This window comes from Garra rufa, chromosome 21 (genome assembly GCF_049309525.1).
Source record: "Garra rufa chromosome 21, GarRuf1.0, whole genome shotgun sequence".
Taxonomy (NCBI): Eukaryota; Metazoa; Chordata; class Actinopteri; order Cypriniformes; family Cyprinidae; genus Garra; species Garra rufa.
This window is the reverse complement of record NC_133381.1, coordinates 13,813,138-13,841,009: the sequence shown is the minus strand read 5'-3', so window position 1 is coordinate 13,841,009 and position 27,872 is coordinate 13,813,138. Positions and strand designations below refer to the sequence as shown.

Below are 27,872 nucleotides of genomic sequence, written 5' to 3'. Positions count from 1 at the left end.
CAGATTTGAAGAAAAGCACTCCACCTTATTTGATTCAGGTGAAAAATGCACAGAACTTTAATCTTGGACTTGTCATTGTAGACAGACTCTAATGGCTCTTACCTATACAGTTGTACTGACGTACTGGGAGTCAGTGCAATCCACTGTGTATTTTCTTTATGGCTAGATCACATTAAACATTTGAGAATAAGTGTATTAAAGCTGTTAGCTTTCCAAAGCTATAAATCTATATACAGAAGCAGCAAGAACAAGTGACAGGCTTCCATACACTCAAACATCTGTCAACATAACAAACCATTCTGAACAGTATATTGAACAGTGCTGTTTAGTTGGGCAGAACACTCAAACTGAAATGTGTTTTCCAGTTCTATAGATGTGCACAACTTTAAAATGATAACAAAACATTGGGGGTGTATTTCAATATCTTGAATACAAGTCACTACCGATGGATCCATGCAACTGGGTAGAGGTACACAGCCTTAAGATTTAATCATTCTTCCAAAGAAAAGCCATATGATAGCTTTCAATTCAGTAAACAATTGCAAAACGTATCACACGGCAAAATAAATACACAAATCTGAATAATAGAAGAATCTTCATTTTTGAGTAAAATATTTCTTTAATAAATAGCCCCCAGTGTTTTGTTATTTAAAAGTTGACAGGAACAGAGTTGTGCCTTGTGGGAGGACTTCATCCTGGATCAGTGTTTCTGCATCTGAAATCCATCTAAACGACATTCGTTAAGGCTTAAAAATGACCACAAGAGTTGCATGACAAATGCGAGAGAGAATTTTGGTCTTGCAGTGAATACTTACATAAAAAGGAAAAGATAATTTCCCAAAGATCATGTATGAGAGAAGTTAGTCCTTAGTCATAGTATTTGATGTCCATTAACTGCAAAGTGTTTCATAAGCACAGAAGGGTTAAAACTAATATATAACATAATGAAGAGGGAATGGCTTTAACACAAATGTTGAATTACATTCACAGCAAATAGTAACCTCATATCTCCTGGTTCAGGTTACACCGTTCAAAACCGAAACTAATGCTCACTTTGAGAACGCACTTACTGTTCTCTACAGTGCATGAAAATAGAAACATTTTTGGGACTTTCAGTGACCTTACTTTTAATGCGAGTAAAGTAACTAGCGTGCAGCAAGGCAGTGATGATCTCATTACAGATCGATGTCAGAACATAAGAGTAATGATTGTCAAGCAGCACTAAACGTCAAAGCATGTTTCTGACATGATCTACAGAAACGGTTGGTTAGAGAGAAGTCAAATTCTCCAAGTCCGCATTTTAGATGACTAAACAGAAACTTCCTTGGCAACGTTACCATGTTAAAGTCTTCTATATATTTTTTTCTTTCATTTCGTGAAGTCCGAGCGAGCCTTCATCTAGAGTCCATGTGATTGGTTACTTCTTCACCTTATTACCAGAAACCTTACTGGCGGCACGAGCGAAGCTACTACAAAAGAAACCAAATGTGGCACTGATAAAAACTCCCAACAAAACAAAGTAAAACAACAGGCTTCTTATAGCTTGAGCTAGCTCATACTTAAGCTGCGTTTAATAAAAAACAAAAAAGGTTTAAACCGAAATCCACTGCTTTAGTTTAGAAAGCCTTTGCTCCTAATTGTGAGTCTCTTAAACGAAAATAAATAAATAGCAGGAACTAAGATTGCCTCCGTGCTCTGGTTATGACTATTTGCCGCCATCTTTTGGTTCACCTTCAGTTCGTTTGATACTCGGGTCGTGCTTCTCAACCTCACTCTCTTTCACCGCCGCATCACTTCCTGGAGGATCCTCTTGAGTACCATTGAGATCTTTACACTGCCCGTTAAGAACGGGCGTCTTGGAGGAATCCAGACAGGCAGTGTCCGGCTTGATTTGAGCCAGGTTCATCTCCTCCTGAACACGCTCGTCTTCTTCTTCCAGTTTGCGCAGGATGATGGGAAGTTTAGCATCTGCGTTCTCCAAAAGGGCGATGTCGCTTTCTTCATACAGAGGCAGTGGGGCACCTTCGTCCAGCTGCTTCTGGAAATGCAGGCGCTTGGCCCGACCGCAGGACACGGCGCGCTCAAGAATCTCTTTCTCTGCCAGCCGTAGCTTTATAGCAATGCGAGAGTGCAGGGACAGGTCGGGCTTCTCCAGCATGGATCGGTCCTCCTGAACAAGACAACAACAGAGATCTTTAACTAATGACGATTGTTGCTTGAAGAAAAAATCAGTTAATGACAAAACTGTTTACAGTTTTCTATACTGGTTTAAGAAACAGCAAAATTTTATTATAAATTTCATAATAAATACGTGTCTCTCTCGCCTCCCCTGAGCCCACTGAGTTTTAACAGAACCCCTAAAGCGTACAGTGAGGTTGGTGGGGGGTAATTAAGATTGAATGGGGGGGAAGTCACTGCGATATGATTGGATATGACTGGTTAAGTTCAGCTGAAAGTGATTGGTTCATATGATACATCCCGCCTCTTTTGTTTGTGCATGTTCTGAGTATGCGAATCAGTCTAAACGAACAGTCATGACGGCAAGTAAACAACTCACACACTTACATATAACCACTTTGTTACGTCAAAAGACTTAAAATGTCATGAAAACATGATCTGAGTTTAAGCAATCCACTTGAAATTTAAAATCAGCATGCTTTCAATAATGCTTGAAAACACTAAGTTGATGAGATTCATACTTTTAAACACAATGTTGACTGCATTGTTAATGTAAATATATAAAATAGAATATTTTTTTTTCTTTTTATGCTAGTGTAGATAATGTTTATTTAACCAAGAAAATGTGACTGGGACATAAATTTACATTTGATAAAAAAAAGAGGACTTTGCATATGTATATGTAAATGTGTGTGTGTGTGTGTGTGTGTGTGTGTGTGTGCGCGTGCATTAACCATATAGCATATGCTGCATTCACACATTGTTAGGGCTATATATATATGAAATCTATATAAAAAAATAAACTACATATAAATAACTTACCAGATATGTTACTCAGTAAGTACTCATTAAATTGACCAAAAGTAAATACATTAATTTAAAAAAAGATCACCTTTTCAAATAAATGCTTTTCTTTTGAACTTTCTATTGATCAACGAATCCTGAAAAACCCAATGCATCTCGGTTTTCAAAAAAATATTAAGCATTAACTTGTCACTAACGATTATTTTGCTAATTGAGTAATCGGTCGATTATTCTAACGATTAATCGAGTAATTGGATAATTATAATACTTCTTTGTGGTAATAGACTTAAGTTACTTAAATGCATATAAGGGCAATAACAATTCTTTAAATAAAGTATCAAAAGCAACTAATCATGTTTTTACTGAACAAAACAGTTAAAATACATAATGCACTATAAACAATAGAACTAATGTACATTTCGCTTTAAAACAAATGACTGCGGAGCGCGTCAATGGCCTGACGATTATTTTTACACTCTACTGCGTGATCTAATCCTCATTTAATATTGGCTAAACAATATTTAATTCAAATATCCACTTAATATTTAATATTGGGCCATTTCTTTATGACAGAAATCCTACAGCCACTGCAATTTCTTGATATGTGGACATCAAAACTCTAAGTGAGAGTTTGAGCTTTTATTTTAAAATCGCAATGAACAGTTAGCATATTAAGGAAGACATATGCTTTCTTAATATGCTTTACGATTTTTAAATGGGTTTAATATATCATGCAGGCTTGGAAAATGGTCTAAAAATGCGTTTTGCAAGGAATCGTGACAGCAAATGTTTCTTGAGCAGCAAATTTGAATAGGAGAAAGTTGCTACTTTTGTGCCCTATGCAATTCAACTTTTTAAACAATTTAAAGATGTTTTATAACGTCAGCTTGAAAAGTTCAGAGATTGTTTGCCATCTTTCCAGCACCTCTGAGGTTGTCTTGTAGGTTTTGAGAAGCAGCGCAGCCCGTGTTTCCAGGAACGTCCACAGCTTGATTTCGTTCTCCCAGCTGACAGGGAATTCGGTGTTGCCCAGGGTGAAGATCTTGTTGATGGCGTGATCGCCCACCAGGTAGTCCCTGAGTTCCTCTGCAATCAGAAACGCACACCTCTCTGGTTAAGGGAGTAATCTGCCGTGCTAGTGAGCCGGCAGGTCTGATCTGCGGCGATTATGTAAGGTATGATTACACGGCTGCTAACGAGATGAAAGGGCTTGCCGAACGAGTGCTTTGCTCGTGCACACCGCTGAATCCTGTCACACCAGTAAAATAGAAGCCCCCAGCACAGGGGCTTCGCTTCGTTTAAAAATTAACATAAAATTCTGAATAATGTATCAGCTCAGACTTAAGAGGTCTTGCCAGAGGACATGGCCTTGCTTTATGGGATTTATGACAAAAAGTTCTCCTACATCGATGCTTATAAATATTTTACTGACACTGGATCAGTCCTTCCACGCATCTGCCGCACTGTCTTAATCAATTAAACACCTGAGGGACACTTGTTTAGGCTTTGTTGTCCTGTCTAGTTTAGTGTAAGGATGCGATATGGAATAAGGCATCTCACTTCCTGTTTTATGGCCCAATGGTGAACTTTGTTTGTCATGATACCTTCACATCAGGCACTAAATATTCTTACCTTCAGTCATGCAGAAGACACGCAGGAAGGCCAGGAGCTGAGCGGATATGGGCGGCTCGCTGCAGTGCAGGGCAAAGATACTGGACCTGAGGAGGAGAAGAATCGGGAGGGTTCAAAGCAGGGTGTTACTCCAACTGACTCGCCCCCCACCTTTCTCAAATTAAACCCCAATTAACTCCAGCGGAACGGGCAGGTGCTAATGGAAGCCTCCCGCCTGCACGAGACCACGGCGCTGCTCCCCGTCGCATGACAACTGATTGATCTGAAGCGATGAGAGGCCACTGAACTTGATGCATTTTTAAAAACACGCTCAATCATTTATAATTTACCGTTTAATTACTGGAGCATATCTATGGCCTCTTCCTGTCTGACTTACAGTGGGATGAAAAGGAGCATCTCGACTCTGACCTGAATCAAAAGGTAATTTCATATGGGCCTGTGTGGATTTCGTTTTGGAGGCTTAAAGGATATTGATCTGCGTGACAGAAAATTCACTGATAGCATTATGCCACAATAGAAGTGGTTTTACAGCACTGTAATTCTGTTACACCTGGATGATGATTCTTGCAGCAGTATGACTCTCTACTGTGAGAGGATTGAAAGGGATGTTAACAGAAAACCTTACACATTAAAGATTACAGCTACAAAAAAAAAAAAAAAAAAACACAAGAAAATGCTTTTCTAATGTACAAAAAATAAAATCACGTACACTGCAGTCCAGAATTATAGCCACCCTCAGGAAAAAAATACTATATAACAGAAGTAAAATTATTAGCCAATTTTTGTCTTTAAAGAGATGGTTTACCCCCCCCTACCCCTGTCTTTACTCATCCTCATGTTGTTACAAACCCTTAAGACCTTCATTCCACTTCAGAATACAAATGAAGATATTTTTGATGAAATCCAAAAGCTTTCTGACCCTGCATAGACAGCAAGGCACCTACCATGTTTAAGGCCCAGAAAGGTAGTAAGGGCATCGTTAAAATAGTTCATGTGACATCAGTGGTTCAACCTTAATTATAGCTTAAGTAGCGCTAAGAAAATTAGGAAATTTCAGAATTGAAAAAAAAAATTAAATAAAAAAAAAAAATAATAAAAAAAAAAATACAAGAGTATGAGGTCTGATGGGTTTATATGGAACACTACAGTAATAAATTGAAAAAAAGAAAAGCTAGATAAATTTCTCCAGGTGGATTGAAGCTAAAGGATGTTATTTATGTAAAGGATACAGAATATAAAAAATAAATCCTAAATATAGTTAAAATCTATTAACATACCTATTGATAAATTGCTTGAGACTTACTGATATAAAAATACAATTTATTTGGAGTACTACTACTTAATATTAAGCCTAAAATGTGTTTTAATGTCACTATTGATGATGATTTTATGATCTTCGAATAATATTGGTCTTTAAATGCAAGATATTTAAAGTGTACTTGCAATAGTTCCACTTTAGCACAATCAAATATACTCAAGTATATCTTTAGTTGGACCTCAGCACTACTTCCACACAATTAAAGAGCATTAAGCACAAAATTAGTTGTTCCAGTTTAGCAGATTTAAACCAGTTTTGTATACTAAAATTACAATTGCAGTACACAAATATGTAAGTGTATTTATAGTATACTTAGCATGAAATAAATGTATTTAAAATAAGTTTATTTCTCACTAGGGTACTTACGCAGGAATCCCAGCACGTGCCAGAACCTCGGCCTTCATGGCATACAAACGTTCGCTCTTGCTCACACCCAGCTTAATCTTCACACGGTCGTGTGCGTTGTCCTCAAAGAAGAAACCATTGTGGATCACAAATTCTGCATTGGATCTTGTACCATAGAATATGTAGATCTAAGGCGAAAGAAACCAGAAACCTTTGTCATTTTGGCATAACTATGACACATTACAACAACAATGCATAAATGTCTTGATGTCTTAAGTATCACAGGTATATTTGTAGCAACAGCCAAAAATACATTGTACGTGTCAACATTAATGATTTTTCTTTTATGCCAAAAATCATTAGCATACTAAGTAAAAATCATGTTCCATGAAGACATCTTGTACATTTCCTACCATTAATATGTCAAAAATGTATTTTTGATTAATAATACGCAAATATTACTCTATCCTAACAAACATATGACTTCATATAATGTAAAAATCTCAATTAAAAAAAAAAAAAGATCCTTATGACTGGTTTTGTGGTCCAGGGTCACAAATGTGTATAAGCACTGCTTTCATTTCATGACAGAAACAGACATGAACAAGTCCATGGGAACGCATGTGATATTAACCAGTAGCAATTCAGCCCTGAAAACTTCCTTCCCATACAACTGTCCTTTCAAACACCACTCACGTCTTCCGCTCAACAGTACATCCGCAACATTTACAGATAGTGCTGTGCAGAGAGAGTGAACGAGAGAGATAAAACACAGTGCTGGAGAGAAAGAGAGGGGGCGAGAAAAGCACAGTTCAATTCTGTTCTCAGTCTCTCCACATTGAGTTCCGGCCTAGTGCGAAATCAGCAGCAGGAATCAGGGATCAAACGGCTCTGTACGGAGCGTCGCTCCCGAAACGGTCCCTCCTACTCCCCCCAACGCTTGTCCGAGTCCCACACGCCGGCCCCCGCACTCTTTCTTCTTCCACCGGCTGTCTCTGCGAATCTTATCAAATAATTCACATTCTGGAGCGGGGGGAGGGGGGTGTATACCTGGCCTGTCACTGTGTGCCCCGTGTATCCGCTCTCCCCATGGCTGGATCTGAATGCCTCTGCTCTGATATTACCCGCGGGCCTTCATAATGGCCGGTGGCTGATAAATGCATCACGGAAGCACAAACATAAAGCAATAGTAGCGAGGTGAAAGTGCACGAATGGAAATTGAAAATGTACAAGTGCATTAGATAAAAAGAGCATGGCATGAAATCGACCTGCTGATTTTGTCAATCACATGGGTAGATGTGATATTGTCTGAGATATTCTGCTGTAATGACAAATGGTCATCCTAATTGTGATCTCAAGATGGTTGAGCTGCTGTGATAGTGTTGTAAGACTCACCTGTTCACCCTCTTTGTAGTCTTTGAGAGCCACACATTCGCATCGGTCATCCTCTAGATTGTAGCCAGTCGTAATCTAGAGCAGAACGGAACAGAAAAAGTCTTGTTAATATTTGAGTCACAAGCACCTTAGCACTGTCCATTTGTTATCAGATCACATATTAAGCTGTAAATGGTCAGCAATAAAGTTTTTTGCTACTTTAACATGTTTAAAAGCTATACAATGTAAATTATAAACATCCAGGAACCGCAACTGCAAGGCTATTTTATGATAAATAGAAAAAAAAAAAAAAACAAAAAAAAAAAACACCACAACAACATCAGGGCAAATCCAAGAAATAATCACCACTTATTAATAGTTATAGTCAACCTATTAAAATAACACACCCTAACAAATACAATCCTTCACTATTAAAATCGTCAGAAATCAACTAAATCAAATAAATGTTGAGTAAATTGTCCGAAAAACACTGTTACAACACATACAATTTGTTTTTATTAAACCTTAACCAGGGGATTACCAGAAAACCATTTCATTACACATTTTAATGACCGTGATTTTCAATGCATATGGTAATTTGAAACAAAACTTCATTTTAGAATATAAGTGCATTACAGAATCATATGAACAGAGGCGATATATTGCTTTGTGGCAAGAGCTACGAAGTGCAATCAAAGACAAATTATCCAAATAAATATAAAAGATCCCTTGGGAGGAAGGCATAATCTACCGAAAAATCGCATTAGATGCTTCTGCATTCCTTAGAAGAAATGTTTTTTTCCTGTACTTCAAGACTGCAATACAAGTGAAAGCACTGTAAACATCCATGTCATGTAGGACTTCGGTTGAATTGGCTGCAAAAGCTTCTTTCTGTGAACTCACCAGGCCGTTGGTGTGGTTGCACATGTCCCAGAGAGGGATGAGGGCCAGTGTGACCCGACTTCCATCTGCTGTAGGAATCTGGTTCTGACGGGTCATCACAGAGGATACTGCCCACCTGATATAAAAAGCAGCATTGAATTACAGAATAAAAACTGGTTCAATGTTTGTAACAGACACAAAATCAGTCCAAAAAATAGTGGAGCCATGCATTTGACCTTCTAAAATTGCTTTTTCTCCCTCTTGAAATCATTTTAATGTTGACCCAACACAAAATTCTTTGTTCAGTCGAAAAGAAATTAAGGTTTTTGAGAAAGAAATTACAGGATTTTTCTCCAAATAATCGACTTCAATGGGGATCAATGGGTTGAAGGTCTAAATTGCACTTTCAATGCAGCTTCAAAAGGCTCTACATGAGCCCAGCCAAAGAGTAAGGGTCTTATCTAGTGAAACAATTGGTCATTTTCGGAAAAAAAAAAAATAATGTTTTTTTTTTTAATTTATATACTTTTAAACTCTTTTCTTTTGCAGGAATGGTTTGCAAATGCATTGAAACTTACCCACTGGTCCTCAATGAAATGCTCTATTATGAGAAAAATCCTGGAATGCTTTACTCAAAAACCTTAATTTCTTTTCAGCTTAAGAAAGAAAGACATGAACATCTTGTATGACATACTTGGATGGGTGAGTAAATTATCAGGAAATTTTTATTCTGGAAGTGAACTAATCCTTTAAAGTCAGTGTGAACAGATACTAGTGACCATCTTCAGTATTGTGACATTTCTGAGTGAACAGTAACATTGAATTTAGAAAAATAGAGGGTGGAGACTTATTTTAGCACACCTCCTTAACATCTATAGCTAGAATGTTCTGCAGATGATTCTAAAAACATTTAGTTTTTATACTCATTTCGGATCATTTGCATATAGAACCCTATAGAATGTACACAAGTAAAAATGGCCCGTTTAATTCTTAAAGGTTTAGGTTCATCCAAATATGAAAATTACCCCATGATTTACTCACCCTCAAAGCATCCTAGGTGTATGTGACTTTCTTCTTTCAGTCAAGTTCAGTTGATTTCACATTAAAAAAAATTGTCCTAGCTTTTCTAAGCTTAATAATGGCAGTGGGCGGGTGTTTCTGTTCAACAGTCCAAAAGAAGTCTAATAAAGTGCATCCATCCATAATAAAAAGTGTTCCACATTCCACATTCCAATTTTTAATGTGACACTAATTGGATTCGACTGAAAGAAGAAAGTCATGTACACCTAGGATGCCTTGAGGGTGAGTAAATCCAAAGCTAGGGTGGAAAAGTGGTCATAAAACTAATTTACAACTGCAAGAAATCATCTTACATTGAAATAAGTGAAAAAATGTTTAAAGAATTACAGGATACAGCTGCTTTAATAGTCTGCATATTAGTCAATATAATGACCTTAGAGCTGAATTTGTCCTGAAGAAAAAAATGGTCTTATCTAGTCTAAACAATCTGGACATAATTTATTAAAGGAAACTTCATGAAGTCCACCGAAGACAACATTAGCTGTGACAAGACGCTATTCCATTCTCTTCACACATTACCCAACGGGAGCACAGACTTGCATCATATTCTACAATCTGAAGATGAAAGGGGACCAATGATAAATTATTCCTTCACAGATAATTTGGTGCTAATGAAAGAACAATGAGAACAAACGCCTCATTTTTAAAGGCCATCGCGTAGCCCTACAACCAACCTACGGCTTGTCTTCCTGCTCTTTTCTTTTTTTTGAACCTCAGCAGGGAAGAGAAGTTCTGCTTTTTTTTAACATGGTAGGACATTTCAACCAACCTGTAGTCGTCAAAGGTAAAAGCATCCTTCAAGGGCAGTTTGCTGGTGTTCGGATGAGTCTGGGAATTGAAGATGAAGAACACAGAGAGTGGAGGGAAGGAAAAAGGAGAAAAGAGAGAGTAAAGGACAAGAGAGAAGGAGATGTGGAGGTAGAGGGGGAAAGGAGAAAAGAGAGAGCAAGAAAAAAAAAAAACACAAATCAGTCAGTGGAATTTCATTATGTGGCTGCCTAACAGATCCTAACAAGAGTGTAGCCAGGCAGAGAGCGTCCAGTGGTGCTATGCAAGGATCATGGTGGCATTAGCCCCCCATACATCACTGTCAACTTAATTTGTTGTGCCCAGTAGCCGTCATAAATCTGCTTCATCAATTTGTGTGACAGAGAGCCACTGGTGCCACAGAAATCTACATTTAAAGCCACAGACTCGCTCCCTCCAAGGGCTCATTTGCAGCGGGTGTCATGGAAAGAGAGAAAAAACCTACAATCCCGTAGAAAGAAAAAAAAAAAAAAAAAGTAGGGAGCAAAGAATGCCAGGGTCTAATTCAGCCAGCCCGTAGCACCCTCCTGAACATGCAAAATGAGCCATAAAAATAGACGTAGGTATGAAGCTGAGAGTGAAGGATATTCTTCTTTTCCCCCACAGGTGCTCTCACGGCTGTGTGTGTGGCGCTTGTCCTGTGAAATGAAGCACTGTACTCCACAATGAGGTACCGTGCAAACCGTAATGGCGCTGATATGTATATAACACAATACATCAAAAAAGCTTGTGCTCGAATATCATAATCACGACTCAGGTGATCAGTCCATCACACAGAACGAGTGATAAAATTGCCCAACAGACACTGGAACCAAAACAACATAAGAAAAAGTGAACTTAGCAGACTTCAAGGTGACAAATCACTTACAGACCTGTATACAAAATAATAAAAACGTCTTCGACATGAGTTTTCAACTGTAATATGAGATTTTAAAGAGTTCTACTCATCAACATTGCTATATCGTTACACTAAATGTTAAAATCAACATCCAGCAAATGTTTGAAAAGGTAATTCCCTTTTATTGACCATAGCTGGATAAAAAGCGGATAATTACAAAAAAAAGTATTTTTAAAAAATACTTTCTAAACATAATGAAATAATTATTATTTATTATTTTATTTATTTACTTGCATGTTACGTGACCACTATCCAAAAAGAGAACCATGAATGAATGTGAATATTTTGTTAAATTAATAAAATATTAACCATAAAATCTCAGAAAAAAATATTTTAGGTCAAAGAGGTTCAGCTAAATCCCCCACTCAACCCTTATTTGTGACCCTGGACCACAAAACCAGTTGTAAGTAGCACGGGTATATTTGTAGCAATAGCCAAAAATACACTGTATGGGTCAAAATGATTTTTCTTTTATGCCAAAAATCATCAGGATATTAAGTAAAGATCATGTTCCATGAAGATATTTTGTAAATTTCTTACCATAAATATATCAAAACCTAATTTTTGATTAGTAATACACATTGTGAAGAACTTCATTTGGACAACTTTAAAGGCGATTTTCTCAATATTTAGAGTTTTTTGCACCCTCAGATTCCAAATTTTCAAATAGTTGCATCTCAGCCAAATACTGTCCTATTCTAACAAACCATACATCAATAGAAAGCTTATTTATTGAGCTTTCATATGATGTATACATCTCAGTTTTGTAAAATTTAACCTTATGACTGGTTTTGTGGTCCAGGGTCACATATAAATCTAATTTCGAAAAATTGACACATATGAGTTTTTTTGGTCCAGGGTCAGATTTTAGTTGTGGTATACTGTCTTAGTCTAAATTACATTCACTAGTGTTTTAGGAAGCCAAACAAACTAGAATATAATTATAACAACAACAACAATTTTATATTATTGTGGTTCCTATGACAGTAATAGCCATATATTGTAAAACAACTGCACTGTAAAATAAATGAAAAAATATATTGCATAGGTATATTATTTTTGCTTTACAATACAGCATGGAAATTACAATTCTTTACTAATTTCTAACCAACTGAGACTGAATAATACAAAAAAATCAGAGAATAGTGATATAAATGACAATGTTTGTCATAGCATGACATTCAGCTTAATGCTATACAAGCTTTTGTTGTATGGAAAAGAGCAGCATTAACACTCTGCAAACTCTCCCTTTTTGAGATCCATGGATGAAAAGTCATACGGGTTTCGAATAACAACAAGGTCACTTTTTTGGGGGGGGTTGAAGGATCCTTTCAAACACAATGCAAATGTTTCCAGGTAATGCTCTTCTTCACAGATGTCTCTGAGACATACGTGTGCTTACTGGAAAGGGAGCGCAAACTCCTTCTGTCAACCAAGTTGCACCATTAGGCTCGCAAACCAAGGAATAGAAGCATGAAATGCAAGCGCTCAGAAGTAGTGGCTAACTTTTACCTTCCATGTCTCTCCCCATTAATCAATTTCCCTGACACTAATTGAGCCCTGTATTCCCCCTCTCTGCTCTAGAACCCACACACACTTAGCAAAGCCGGTGATACCGTGTGGCCACATCATATCTTTGCCTGTGACTCAGTGTGTCGGCAGAGCGGAGTCCAGTTTTGACATTGTTGTAGCCCTACAGCAGAGCACAAGAACTCGTACTGTACTTCGGCTGCCCCCGCTGTGAACAGCCAGGCAAAGGTCTACCACGCTCAGGTGGATGAAGGTCTACAGGTCAGCTGTGAATTCAGTAAGCATGATATAATAACAGAGTAAAACCTGACCACTTCCTTTCATTCTAACCCCAATTCTGGAAACAGGCTGACTTGGTAGCAGCACTCATGTAGGGTGATGGACAACCATTAAAAGATAAGCACAGAGTAAAGCCACGAGTAAGAATTCAGCATCCTGGGTTTGAGCCTCCTCACACTGCAGATGAAGGGAAGTGGTTCATGTAAGGATGAGAGAAAAAAAATAGCATATTACGGGTTTTGACGGAAGTAATAGGGCAAATCTCTAGAGAGATTCTCTAAAGAAGCGGTTCTCCAGACTTCTTGCAGGAAGATGTGCTGAAGCCAGCTAAACAAAGATGGGAAAAAAAACATCGTTGAGCATCGGTAACCATTATAGGCCACCTGAAAAGGGTTAAAGTGCCGTTAATGATATTTTCAGCCCTCTGAGAGGTGAATACTCGAGTGCCCGAGTACCTTAATAGATTCAATTAAGGCAATAATTAGTTGAACAGAGTGATAAACCTCAGGGGGAAGAGCGAACCTGGCTGTAGAAAGGCCACAAAGAGGTCTGCCCGATTTCTCAGAGCGCTGTGGGTTAGGAATAGGCCTCTAGTTTGTAAAAAAAAAATTTTGTATAGGTAGTTTGGAGACGAAACAGAGGTAGTTTTAGACGGCACGTTTGATGAGGTGTAGTTTTTGGAGATAAAGGGCAGCTGCACCACTGCAGGTTCAGCTTGTGATGCATTAGCATCACCAGAGAGAGGTAATTCATCATGTGCCACAATGGCACCGCGGCTCAGAGAGAGACGAGGGGGGAACGGCCCTGTAAATCAATTAGAAAACAAAAGCTCCCACCACGAGCGCCTGCTCTCCTTAACGAGGACGGCGGGAAACGCGGCTAATTGGCCGGTGGCCTCCAGGAGGTCTTTCTGGAGCCGAGATCCCCAAGCACCCCATCCGCCGCACTGGCCGGCATTAGAGAGCTTGTCATCCGTGCGCACGCTGAGGTTCAAACGGGATTGATTTTACTCCTTCCGTTACGTCGACGGTTTCAACATGCACAAAAAAATGATAAAACGAACGTCGCCGTTCGACGCAAACTCTCCCTCATTTTCCAAACCGCATCAGGAAGGTCAGACAGATAACTTCCCAGGTGCAAAGAGAGGGGGTGGATGAGAGCGTACCACTGGGACCCTGTTCATTTCTCATCAACAGCGGCAGATGCAGCACACCAAGGTTACTTTGCATTCGCTGCATACCGGGGTCACCTTATGAGGTTCACCTCCCCCACACACGCACGCATCCAGCACCAGCGAGCAAGGCGCGGCTATCATTGGTCCCCCGCGGACACGGGAGGCGCTTGGATACTCCTCGGAGGGCACCCGGCGTTGACAACAGCCTATCCCTCTTCACGCAGGCAAATATATATAAAAAGCTCCTCAATTCCAGCAGGTGAAGGGCCTTGCTTTCTCAGTTCTTCCCGAGGAGAAGCCGGGAGGAGGGGGGAGGCAGGGACCAGATAAAGCAGGCGGTGGGAGGAAGTAGAAGAAGGGAGGGGGTGGCTGAGGTTGTCAGTCATGTGTGGAAGGTACAATCAGGTCAATTCAATTCAAAGCCAATGCGACAAGCTAATTTTCCAGCCCGGTCATCTGCGGCCGCCTCAGAAGAGAGGCTGACATTGACAGTAGTCATTACAGTGACACTGGCTCCCAACCTGAAGAGCCGAGAGGAGAGGAGCGGACAGGACACTCACCGAAGGGCCAGCAAGACAACCCTCCCCCTCGACTGAACCTCTCTAGAAAAAAAAAAACAGAGCTTTAGATGAACATGTAACTTTTTTTTTTTGCTCATTTCGCTCTGAGCTCCTGCTTGAATGCACACAGACTGAATCTTTCTGTTCATTAAAAGATTTACACGCTGTGACCAGAGAGTAATTCATTACTCTAATAGGTCATGAGGTCGTCCAGCTTTATTTTAGCAATACAAACTTTAACCAAGTTCGTTTCGGAGGACGTAACGTTTCACTTAGACCAGTATGCTTAGAAGCTTAACTCACTTCTGCCACCTAATGGACAATGAAACGTTCTCTGCATATGCAAATTGATTAACTTTTTGATGACTGATGCCGACGGCTTAAAGTAGCAGATGCATATATTCCAGTTTATTGTGTTTCCTGTTATTCGTCTCAGTCGCTGTATAGAAAATGGTATAAATACACTTGATTAAAGTTATTAACAGAGTACGAGAAACAATAAAAGCGCTCCTAATTACACTCCAACCCCCGCTTATAAACTAGAAAACATTTAATAAAGAAAATGTCAGCAGATTTGCAGACAAAATGACAAATACATTAAATATTTGCATGAATATTTGATGCTTTATCTTGACAGTAATGTGAAATATTAGTTTCTTTTCCCTAATTGACAGTCATCTAATGAAAGAAACAAAATGTACCACCAGAGATTTTGAATGAAAACTGGGGAGAACTGGAAGAGCATATTATTGCTTCTTTAATAGCCAAGAGGAGGTTCAAGAAACGGATAAAATTTACTACACAGATTACGGTCCCATTGAAATGAACTGCAATCTCAAGGTTTCATTTGTGACCCTAAACCACAAAACCAATCTTAAGTAGCATGGGTATATTTGTAGCAACAGGCAAATATACATTGTATCGGTCAAAATTATTGATTTTTCTTTTATGCAAAAAAATCATTAGGTTATTAGGCAAAGATCAGGTTCCATTAAGACATTTTGTGATATATTTCCTACCGTAAATATATCAAAACTTAAATTTTGATTAGTAATATGCATGATTTTTTTTGCACCCTCAGATTCTCAATTTCCAAAAATTGCCCTTTACGACTAATTTTGTGGTCCAGGGTCACATTTAATAATCATAAATCTGCATTTTCAAGATAAATCACAACACTGAAATTACATTTTATGGTAATGTAATGCACTTTTTGTAACCAAAATGGAAAGAACATACGTTTTAAATTTAAGAGGTTAGGCTACCACTGAATCTTAAGTACAGACTTGAGCAAAACTCAGTAATTTCTGATTATTGTTAAGTTTGAATAATAGAAACAAACACATTTTTTTTACTCTTAAAGTGACAGGAAGAATTTCTAGTCTAGTATAATATCATTTGGCATGTCACACTAAAATTTAAAACTTTCAGACATGCATGCTGTTATTTAAAATCAAACTAACTCATGATCATTTATGTTTTGCTTTGAACACCACATAAAGGGATAAACATCTCCCCCTGCTGGCCAAAGATTGCCACTGCGGCACCGTCTCTGAGCCATGTCAATGGCAGCTTATCAGGGGCCCTGAAATTGGGTGCAAGAGGGCATTATAAAGCTCCTTTTACCCATCTCCAATGTGCCTTCAACGGCAGGGATCCTTTTAAAACTGGATTTCCTCACCTCAGCAGACAGCAGTGTAAAGGACAGCTATTCATGTGGCTAGAGAGTCTGAATAACTTGTGGCGCTGATTGCTTAAAGAGCCCTGCACTCAAACGGCTGGCAGTCCATGTATGAGACACAGATAGGGCTATCAGTCACCGCACTCATCAAAACTGCCATTCGTATGTGTACCACTCTGTGAGTTTACTAAGGAAAGTTTGTACTTTTGTGCACTTTTTGTGGTGCATTCAGGGATATCCGTAGCTGAAAAGAAAGACTAGGTGCTTGAGTTATGCCTAAATTAATCCCTAAAGTTATATAGTCTGGACAAAGTAGGTAAATACGTAAAAATAAAACACTATGCATTGATTTAAGCTATAAAACATTAGTCAGATGATCACAACACATTGCATTTTCCCATCACCAAAAGGCATAAAATGCATTTATAGAGCAGTAAAATCAATTATTTCAGTTAAGATTGTCACTCGTTTTCATTTGTCGCTTTACGAATTAAAAACCCAGCTAAATGAATGAGTGTTGGGAAAAAATACATGGACAGAGACATGTAAAGCTGTGTGACTTACGTGGATGACTTTGTAGAAGTAGGCATACTGCCGTGCTGTGTTTTTGTATTGACTGAGTACGTCCTGTATGGCTTGTGTGGCCAGCAGGTGGCGCACTTCTTCCTCTTCAAAGTACAGGGGTGTGTCGTAGTCAGCAGGCAGGGTCTTGATGTAGGGCAGCCAGGGTGAGCTGGGATTGGCCCGTTCACACAACAAGTGTAGAGCCAGAGTCACATTGCCCATGGCCTGAAGGATACGATCTTGACTGTACAGCGGCCCTGTGAATATAAAAGTGAATTTAGGGGTCTGTCTGCAAATGTTTTTTAGGCATTAAAGGGATAGTTCACCCAAAAATGCAAACTCTGTCATTAATTATTCTCCCTCCCCTCATGTCATTCCAAATTCATAAGATCTTCAGAACACAAATTAAGACATTTTTGATTAAATCCGAGAACTTTCTGACCCTGCATACACAGCAACAACTACCACTTTCAAGACCAAGAAAGGTAGTAAGGACATTGTTAAAATAGTCCATGTGACATCAGTGGTTCAACCAAAATGTTATAACACTAGGAGAATACTCGACTATATTCAAAAATGTATTCTCTTCCACGTCAGTAGCTTCATAAAATTACAGTTTTAACCACTGATGTCACATTAACTATTTTAACAATGTCCTTACTACCTTTCTGGGCCTTGAACGTGTCAGTTGCGCTGCTGTCTATGTAGGGTCAGAAATCTCTTGGATTGTATCAAAAATATCTGAAGATGAACAAAGGTCTTACAGGTTTGGATAACATGAAGGTGAGTAATCAATGACAGATTTTCATTTTTATGAACTATTCTTTTAAAACACAACTATGGTTCACACCAGGTTTTAATTTGGACCCATGTAATTGAAAGCTTGGTATGTTTGAAAGCACTTGCAACAAGGAGCCACTCCGGAGAGTTAAAGGAGTTCATTTCAGGTCATCTAAACCACAGTATGGTTGGTAACATTTTCAAAACCATAATTTGCATTCTAACCAGTGCTGTTAGAGTTACCTAAAACTTGCTTGTTTTGCCATGACAGTTTGCTGTTCAACAAGTAAAATTAATTTTGTGTGCTGATCAACAGCATGTCACAGATGCTGACAACAAAGCTAAAAATGTGCATTTAACCTGAAACATTCCTGGAACAATACGGTAACATTTATATAAATGTGGTCTCCGTTTTCTCTGTGGGAAGAGAAACATTTGCACATTTCTATGTGACATGGGCATGGCATTGTCAGAGTTTGAGGTCAAACTCTGACATTGCTACAACTATGCAACCTCACCAAGGACAGAGTTCTTAGCAGATTCCACAGTCATCAGCATTTTTCTAGGGATCCACAGGAACAGCTCCTCTGCCTAAAATGGACCCACAGAACAATTTAAATTGTCATGGTCAAAAACACATGCAAAAGCACCAATTGTTTTAATTACATTTTTTCTATTTTAATTACAAGGCAAGTCCTTTCCTGGCACATTCAAATTCCATTTTTTTAAATATAAACTTTAAAAAATATTGTGTCACTGTCAAATGCATTTTATAACTAGCAATTAGCAAAAGCAACTGAAAGCATCAATAAGGCTAACTGTGGCAGCCATTTAAAACCATCTGAACACTCAATCACGTCTGGAGGTAAAATATAACCTGCAGTGATCAATAACCACTACATTTTCCTTCCCATCTAAAGCATTGACAAGAATAACAGAAACAAAAGAGCTGTGATCAATACATACAAGCCTGTAATTACCACTTGGTCACTGAGCATCAAAAAGGACCACACAAATAATTAACATCTACTTTATCTATAACCAACATGTAAGATAAATTACTTATGTGTGACCCTGGACAACAAAACCAATCATAAGGGTAGTTTTTTGAAGTTTAGATATTTTTAGATTAAGATACTGAATAAATAAACTTTCCATTGATGAATAAGCTGTCCAGTGGTTTGTTAGGACAGGACAATATTTGGGTGAGATACAACTATTTGAAAATATGGAATCTGGGGGTGCAAAAAAAAATCTAAATATTGAGAAAATCGCTTTTAACGCCGTCCAAATGAAGTTTTTAGCAATCCATTTCACTAATCAAATTAAGATTTGATATATTTACAGTAGGAAATTTACTAAATATCTAATGATCTTTACTTAATATCCTAATGATTTATGGCATAAAAGACCCATACAGTCTATTTTTGGCTATTGCTACAAATACACCCATGCTACTTAAGACTGGTTTTGTGGTCCAGGGTCACATTTCAGCCTTCAGCACTGAAGATATGAAGCACTGTAGGTGGCAGAAAAAGCCGGCACATCGCACACATAATTTGCAATGCACTGATTCTTGATAAGTGTGTGATGCCAGAAAGACTACCAGCATGAGGTCTGGTTCATATTGCAGCTTATTTTGGCTATGAACAACCCATTTAGAAACAAAGGCACTGCAAGACCTGAACTTGTAAAAACAATAAACCAAGATTATATAAGAAAAGTTAGACAACATAAAAACCGAAATAGACTCATACATTTCATTGACTAGGGGAGAAAGAGACCAACCTTGATATCTTTGGTGGCCTTCAGGCCATATCCTTCATCTGCAAAGTTGGAGATCTCAAAACCTTCACAAGAAGCCCCGCATTCTGCAGCCCAGGCCATCAGCTCGGTGAAAAAGTCCTCCCTGGTTCCCTCGAATGATACTGAAATCCCTAAGGAAATAATCCAATCCGATCACAAGCTGATTTAGCTATTGTATGTATATTGAACATCAGCATGAGAAGTTTGCTCTGTAATGATTTCCATTATTCTACGGCACTCCACTGTATTATGTTGCTGTAACACCACATAAGTGGACCTAAACAGTGCTACCTATTACTCTTGTGTCTCCTTCTGCATAATGTGCTGTCTAACATTTATTCTAATGGATATTTATGTGTTCTACTGCACATCTCTGAGACTCCCAGTGAGTATTGTATTAAGTAATGTGATAGGATCCTTCAAGTCTTCACATCACTGTAACCGCAGATATTTCTGTGTTTGCTAAAGTATGTGTGCATATTGTTGAAGTCATTCTATCAGATACAGAAATGTGTAACATGCCATCACTTATGGTATTAAGACTTCTCATACTCTAACGTTTGTCTTGAAGGAAACCAAAAGAGCCATTATTTATTCACGTCATGTTGTTCCAAAATTTTTAAAACAAACTGTAAGGAACAGGCCAAAAAAAAACAAATGGCCAAGCTAACATTTGGCTTGAAAAGAGTCTAAAAATAGTGCTTGAGCCATATGGACAACTTTTTTTGACAGTTTTAAAGCTTACAGGATCCACCTCTATTCACTTGCATTGTGTGACAAAAAGACCTTCAAAGACATTCTGTAAAATTGTGTAAAAGTCATAAACACAAGTAAATGACAGAATTCATATCTGGGTGAACTATTCCTTTAAGTTCTACACCATGTGTTTTTTCCGACCTCTTTTTTTTTTTGCAACTAGGACATTTAATACTTTACTCCTTAAAAATGTCCTACGGCAAATCACAAGCTACGTAAAAGCTTCAAAAGTGCTAAATCATTAATTTGAAGCAACTGTGTACCTTTCTGTTTCTTACGGATCTTCTCCACCAGAGCTCGGATCTGAACATATTCCTCCCACTCTTTCCCAGGAGAGGGAGCAGTGCTGCTACACTCTGAATGGAGGAGAGAAAATAAAAACATTCCAGTAAGTTTATACAGTGGTGGCCAAAATTATTAGGACACTAGTATTTTCACCAGCTAAAATGGTTTTAAGTCAGTTATTTCTATCTTTTGCTGTAGTGTGTCAGTAGGAAATATCAGTTTACATTTCCAAACATTCATTTTGCCATTAATTGTAATAATCCAGTGAGATTTTTATTTGCACAAGGAGTCTGACAACAACCAGTGCTTCAGAGATCTGATCTCATCATCATCCAGTCTGTGTGAAATGACATGAAGAAACAGAACAAACTGAGACAGGCTAAATTCAGAAGAACTGTGGCAACATCTCCAAGATGCTTCAAGAAACCTACCTGCAAAGCTACAGTACTGTTTACAAGTTTTAGGTACTTGTGTAAAAATGCTGTAAAAAATAATGTCATAAATAGACTTTCTTTATCAATTAAGTTCTATTAACTAAATTAAATCAACTTTTGGTGTAACCAAAAAAGCAGATTTTGCCCTAGATGCACCTGTGCATAGTTTTTCCAGGTAGATCTCTTAAAGCATCTAGGAGATCACTTTTGCTTAGATGAATAAAACCTAGTGGGTGACTGTGGGGGAAATAGCTTAGTGCTCTATATTAAAGAAATAGTTCACCAAAAAAGAACATTTGCTACAAAGTTATTCAACCTCAGGCCATCCGAAATGTAGATGAGTTTATTTCTACATCAAAACAGCTAAAAAAAAAAAAAAAACAAGTAATCCACATGACTCAAATCTATCAATCAATGTCTTGTGAAGTCTGGAGAAAGCAATATTATAAATTGAGGACTTATATTTTAGTCAGAAGCAATGAACTGAAGTTAAAAACATCTTGATGAATTTATTTCTAACAAACACACAGTTTTTTGCTGTTACGTTGATTAATGGACTGGAGTCCTGTGGGTTACTTGTGAATCACCATAATGTTTTTATCAGCTGTTTGGACTTAGATTCTGATGGCACCCATTCACTGCAGAGGATCTATTGGTGAGCAAGTGATGTAATGCTAAATCTCTCCAAATCTGCTTTAAATTTTGGATGGCTTGAGTATATTTTTAACAAATTTTCATTTTTGGATGAACCATTTCTTTAAGTACAGCTTCTTGGGTAACCAAACGCTAGCTGATTTATGTCTTCTACTAGCTGTTTTTGTGAAAATTGTGGCATTCACTGGCTGGGTAGGGCTGCAACAACGAATCGATAAAATCGATAAAAATCGATTACTAAAAGCGTTGGCAACGAATTTCATAATCGATTCGTTGTGTCGCGCGACGCAGAGACATTTGGTTGTTATTATATATATTTAAAAAAAATTGAGCGCAGAGCGGAGTGGACACATTCGGTCTCTCTCCCGCACTGATGCCAGCAGAGTTCGGCACCTCATAAGCTGTGTTTCCATCCAAAAATGCGAATTTAACTTATGCGCAAAACTGGAACATTTGAGCATAAAGCACCGTTTCTACATTATATATATATGCTGCCCCGATTTATATCAAACATGTTTGATATTTAAGCCTACTTTGGCTAGCGTACTTTCACAGCAGCCAATGCTCGATCGCAAAACAGCTGGTCGTTGGATAGTGGAGATGGAGAAAACTACTTCTATAGTTTTTGTAACACTGTCTGTCTGTATAATGTGTCGAAAACATACCACAACCGTAAGGAGAAAGAGGAGCTCTGCTGAGGTGAAATCGTCTCAGTTTTGAATAGGGCTGTGACGGTGGCACGTTGTTTTTTTTTTATATAGCCTACACTTCAGTCAGCTAACAAGCAGCCTAAAAACGCTAAAATAAATCAAAGAAATAATATATTTAATTAAGAAAGTAGCCTAAGAGTATTAAATAGGCTATTAAACAAACATTCCTTGTAAAAATGTCCGACAGCTCATCAATTTTTGGCCGACTGAATTTCCAGTCCGACTGTCTTTTTTCTCTTTCTCTTCCTCATTACACAGCTGCTGATTTTAATAGCAAAGTGATTACATTTATTTTCGTTCCTTTAGTTTATAAAGTTAATTTAGAGATATATTTGGAACACTTTTTGTTTGTTAAATTCAAGTTTTTGTTTTTTAAAGTTATACCTACCAAACAGCGGCAGACAGATCAAAAGCCTGCTTAATTCATCGCGATTTAAATTAAAAGCCATTGATATAAAAAACTTAAAACATATCACAATATTAGTTTAATCATTCAATCAAGATAATTCCAAAGTTTATGCGGAGAGAAGCGCGCTTTGCAGGGCATGGAGACGCCAGTGCAATGTGGAATTTCTTTTTTGCTCATAAAGGTAAGAGTAATTTACCACCCGGGCCGGAACTGTAAAGGGTCTACCTTAGTTTGTATTCACAGTATTTTGTACTCACAGTATCAACAAAATGTGCTCTTAAAGAAAACAAACAGAATACGCTTGATATCTTTGGTTTAAACAGGAGCGCTTCACCATAATTAACCGAAACCCAGGTAATTGCCTCACAAACACAATATCTATAGAAAGCTTTAAATTATTATTTTACTATAAAACGAAATAATTAAAATCGAAAACAAAACTCTTTCATTAGCTAATCCATAAAGATGCATTAGGCATTAATGAGCAGATGGCAGGATCGTCAATTTCATCTTTGCAACACTGAATCAGAAAATACTAGTTTATTAATAAGTAATTCGAATATTTTCTTAATTTTTGCCTTGACACATTCATGGTAATTACTTTTGCTGGGGCTTTGAGGCCAGTTTTGCATGCATTTGAATGCGGAACTCTTCCAGCTGGTCGCTGCTGATGGCAGGACACTAAACACCGCCATGGCAGAATGAATGTAGCAGAAAGTTAGTCAAGTTATCCCGTTCCAGCGTGCAAAGTCACGTGACTTTTTTAATGCGCACTGAGGAATTTAATTTGAGAGGCTTCTTGATGCGAAATGCAGCATGTACACCAAGCCGCTGTCTTGACGGATAGTAATTTTAGTTTATTTAGTCTATATATTTGGCAGATGTAAAGCATACATGTGTATGTTTTTTGTGTTAGTCCATTTTTATTTTATTATTATTATTATAACAGTTCAAGGAGCAACATGTTCCTGCACTTTCTAAAGATTTTAGTTCTGTTTTTGAATAAAGGGTTGTAAATCCCTTGTTTTTTTTTTATCCGATTCATCGATTAATCGAAAAAATAATCGACAGATTAATCGATTATTAAAATAATCGTTAGTTGCAGCCCTATGGCTGGGTAAAAGACCTTGCACAAAAGCACAGCCTTAATACAAAGTAGTTCATGTCCGCCCCAAAATGAGGAATTCTGAAATGCTGTTTGACATTGTAGTTAAAAATCTGCACTGATAACCAAATGCTTTCATGAAAGTTGAGCACTTAACCTCAGGTGGCACCTTTTGGATAAAAGCTTCAGATGACTAAATACTAAAGAGATTTACTTAAACATAAAGAAACCATTTGAACTAAACAGGCTTGATTTTCAGCATCTAGCTGCATGTTTTTTGCCACCACAAATATTATAACAATCATATATTGCGATTATGGCATAATCACAAAGTCTTTTGTGTACCAGTGATGCACACATGCAGTGTTGCTCCTTATGAGAGTAATTCATCGCAGCAGCATATCAGAACAGGAATGCAGCTATAAAGAATGCTTTATACTCACTCTGCAGCAGTTCAGAGATTAAATTCATCATTTCTTTCGGAGAAACCGCAGCTGTGGCCCCGGTCCCCGATTTCTGGGTCTTCACTCGGCTCTTTTTACCCATCTTGCTGGTCTGGGAGAGAGAATGGCTGTAATAATCGCAAGTTGAAAGTAACAAAATAAATACACATTAAATGTAAAAATCAAGCTAAAATATAACCAGACTTTGTATCTCCTTCATGCAACCTAGAAGGCTGTATAATAAGTGAGCCAATAGTCTGAGAAGCACTGACTCTCTTATAAATATTTAGGTCCAGTGGACTAGGTACAGTATATTCATAAATAAATGGTAGAAACATGTGAATGTTTCACATCCAAATAATCTCCGAATTTAGAATTACTGCCAAGAAAGGTTAAAGGTCTCTGTGAGGGATTTTACAGATGGGTACTTCAGGTACTTTATTGTAAACACTGAACATGTGGCTTACATGAAACTCATCAAATACAACAAACTTGTGTCATTCACATAAAACTTCCATGCAGTTAAATTTAACAAATTACTCCTATGGCAGCTGTTCCCATATTGCTAAAACATTCTGGCTGCTTTACCTGTACAAATTTGGGCAATGCACTTAAAGGAGTAGTTCACTTTCAAAACAAACATTTACAGATAATGTACTCACCCCCTTGTCATCCAAGATGTTCATGTCTTTCGTTCTTCAGTCGTAAGGAAATTATGTTTTTTGAGGAAAACATTTCAGGATTTCTCTACATATAATGAACTTCTATGGTGCCCCTGAGATTGAACTTCCAAAATGCAGCTTCAAAGGACTCTAAACAATCACAGCTAAGGAAAAAATGATGGGTTATTTTCTAAAAAAAAAATTACAATTTATATACTTTTTAACCTTAAATGCTTGTTTTGTCTAGCTCGGGAAGACGAGCATTTGAGATTAAAAAGTATAGAAGTTGTAAATGTTTTTTGAAAATAACCAATCGTTTCGCTAGATAAGACCCTTCTTCCTCAGCTGGGATCATTTAGAGCCCTTTGAAGCTGCATTTAAACTGCATTTTTGAAGTTCAAACTCAGGGGCACCATAGAACGCCATTATATGGAGAGAAATCCTAAAATGTTTTCCTCAAAAACACCATTTCTTTACGAATGCAGAAAGAAAGACATGAACGTCTTGGATGACAAGGGGGTGAGTACATTATCAGTGAAATTGTTGTTCTGAAAGTGGACTGCTCCTTTAAAGGCCATTTCTATACTAAACCAGAAGTCTTGAAAGCTTCAACGCTTTACTTTTTTGTTGTTATGATAGCCATCACTCATGCATAAATCAAAAACATGATTTGGACCATTAAACCAAACGTTTCAACCCTGTATATGTCCATCAAATATCTCAAGCCAACTGTTTACTAAATATTGACAGGCCCAATTGCATTACTCTACTGCAAATTGGATTGAAACACTTAAAAGTAAGCTACTTAAGATTGAAACCACAAAAGAACCAGCAGCAGCACTGCTGCAACTATACTGGCAGACAGCATTAGACAGCAAAGACATGCCACAAACAACATAAACTCTACATATCAAAATTCAAAATACAAGATCAGTATATTAGATAATGACCTAAGCAGATTGATGCCTTAAAATAACTCAGCCTGGCCCGATGCATCCTTTCAAACCCACCTGCTTCACACTGCATACTATTGCACTGCATGTCAGTCTACACTTTAAACACTGGGTGGTCGATATGAATGAATTAAAACCTCAAGAGACATTTCATCCATTCATTCGCAAAGCTATCTGTCACTTCATGGCCCAAGAGTCTCACAACCTGGTTAACGTTAGTTGACATTATTTTAGGGCACGTTTGAAACATTTAACGTTAAACACTATTTAAAACGTTTGAGGAGCGTACTGAACGCTTTAAGCACACCTACGACGCCCAAATGTGCTACCTAGGTAGGCAGCTCAGAAGATTTTGAAACACATTCAGTGTGCTAATAACCAGCATGCTTGTATTTCGCAATTTGCTGAATTAGACACCCTTTACAGCGTACATTTGCGACGCATTTGCAGGCATGTGGCTTATTATATGTTGTTGAACTATCATAAACAACCAGTGCACATTTGCAAACATTATTTAATCCGACTGAACAGCAAAACTACCTTCCAATTGACTGCAGAGATCCTCCTGTCAACCTGGAATTCAATCCTCTTCTGCTCGGTCTTTGCTGGTAAAACCTAACATTCAGTTGCAAAGCAAAGCCCTAATAACATTTTCACAAAGCGGATTGGCTCATTGACCCGTCTGTCCCGCCCTAAACTTGTACTGAAGCGTGTTTTAATTGGTTAAAGTTCTCTACGCAACTGCATACGCCTGAGGTAATTGGTTAAAACGTAAGTATTTTTCACATCGCTAAACTATTGGTTTGCCTTAAGGTGGTACCCGTTTGCAGTGACTTTACTGGCTGTGAGAGGAGTCGATCTGTGCAGGCGGATTTACAAGGTTGGTTTGACTACACAAACAGAAAAGGCTTGTGTGTCTTGTGATTGGAAGTTTACTTTGAGTTCATAAAGTGACCATAAAAGGATAAAGTTAGCGCAACGTGATTCGCGGAGGAGACCGTCAATCACAGGTACATATAAAACGTAACACATAGCTAATAACATAGCTATATAAACCATTTATGATAATCCAGTAAAATCATAATGATATTATATGTTTATACCACTTTATTATTTATAATGTATAATTTATTCTCTTTTTCACTTCATACATTTGTATTTCTATATAATATTAACAAATTGTGAGCAGTCAAAAGTTTTGATTTTTTTTTTCGATTTTTAATGTTTTTAAAGAAGTTTTTTTACCCAAAAGTACAGCAAAAACAGTACAATTCTGAAATATTTTTTTACTGTTTAAAGTAACTGCTTTCTATCTGAATATATTTTAAAATGTAATTTATTCCTGTGATCAAAGCTAAATTTTCAGTATCATTAAGTATCATCAGTTTTCAGTGTCACATGATCCTTCTAAAATCATTCTAATATGCTGATTTTATTATTATTATCATCAATATTTAAAACAGTTGAGTAGATGAGCACAAGATTTTCAGTATTAAGAAAAGGATCAGTATTACCTTAAAAAGTGGCTAAAATATTAATTTTTATTGATATCCATACCTTTCTTTACAGGAGCTGATTTAGCTTTCTCCTTGACGGCTTCAGCCCTCTAAAGTGACAATAATGTCAAAACAAAAATTAAGGAATTGATTAACTTTATAATTTTCTTGTGAAAATATTAATTTGATTCTCAACACAAATTAAACTTTTTTTTTTTTTTTTTTTTTTACAGGGGCTGCTTTAGCTTTTTCTTTGATTACTTCAGCTTCTGT

General features: G+C 37.6%; 1 protein-coding gene across 3 annotated transcripts; it reads right to left on the bottom strand.

The window, feature by feature from the left end:
• Nucleotides 1-4: 4 nt before the first annotated feature.
• Nucleotides 5-26,702, bottom strand: setd3 (SET domain containing 3, actin histidine methyltransferase). Of its 3 annotated transcripts, none has more exons than XM_073826689.1 (14): nucleotides 26,644-26,702; nucleotides 24,489-24,616; nucleotides 20,712-20,804; nucleotides 19,675-19,823; nucleotides 18,405-18,477; nucleotides 17,107-17,363; nucleotides 14,862-14,903; nucleotides 10,383-10,441; nucleotides 8,555-8,669; nucleotides 7,673-7,747; nucleotides 6,299-6,465; nucleotides 4,615-4,700; nucleotides 3,908-4,068; nucleotides 5-2,170 (listed from the first exon to the last, which is right to left on the bottom strand). In XM_073826689.1, exons 2-14 carry the CDS (start codon nucleotides 24,589-24,591, stop codon nucleotides 1,706-1,708), a joined length of 1,845 nt encoding a protein of 614 aa, XP_073682790.1. In that variant the 5' UTR covers nucleotides 24,592-24,616; nucleotides 26,644-26,702; the 3' UTR covers nucleotides 5-1,705. The 3 variants fall into 3 exon arrangements, with proteins under 3 accessions (XP_073682790.1, XP_073682791.1, XP_073682792.1); XM_073826690.1 differs by having other exon boundaries at nucleotides 24,489-24,600; nucleotides 26,644-26,698; XM_073826691.1 differs by lacking the exon at nucleotides 14,862-14,903.
• Nucleotides 26,703-27,872: the final 1,170 nt, after the last annotated feature.

Excerpts from the sequence above, each read along its gene's own strand:
- setd3 (XM_073826689.1), bottom strand. The coding sequence starts at position 24,591 with ATGGGTAAAAAGAGCCGAGTGAAGACCCAGAAATCGGGGACCGGGGCC. Across the intron at positions 20,805-24,488 it reads AATCTCTGAACTGCTGCAGA|AGTGTAGCAGCACTGCTCCC; the intron begins GTGAGTATAAAG and ends TCCTCCATTCAG. Across the intron at positions 18,478-19,674 it reads AGGCCACCAAAGATATCAAG|GCAGAGGAGCTGTTCCTGTG; the intron begins GTTGGTCTCTTT and ends GGTCCATTTTAG.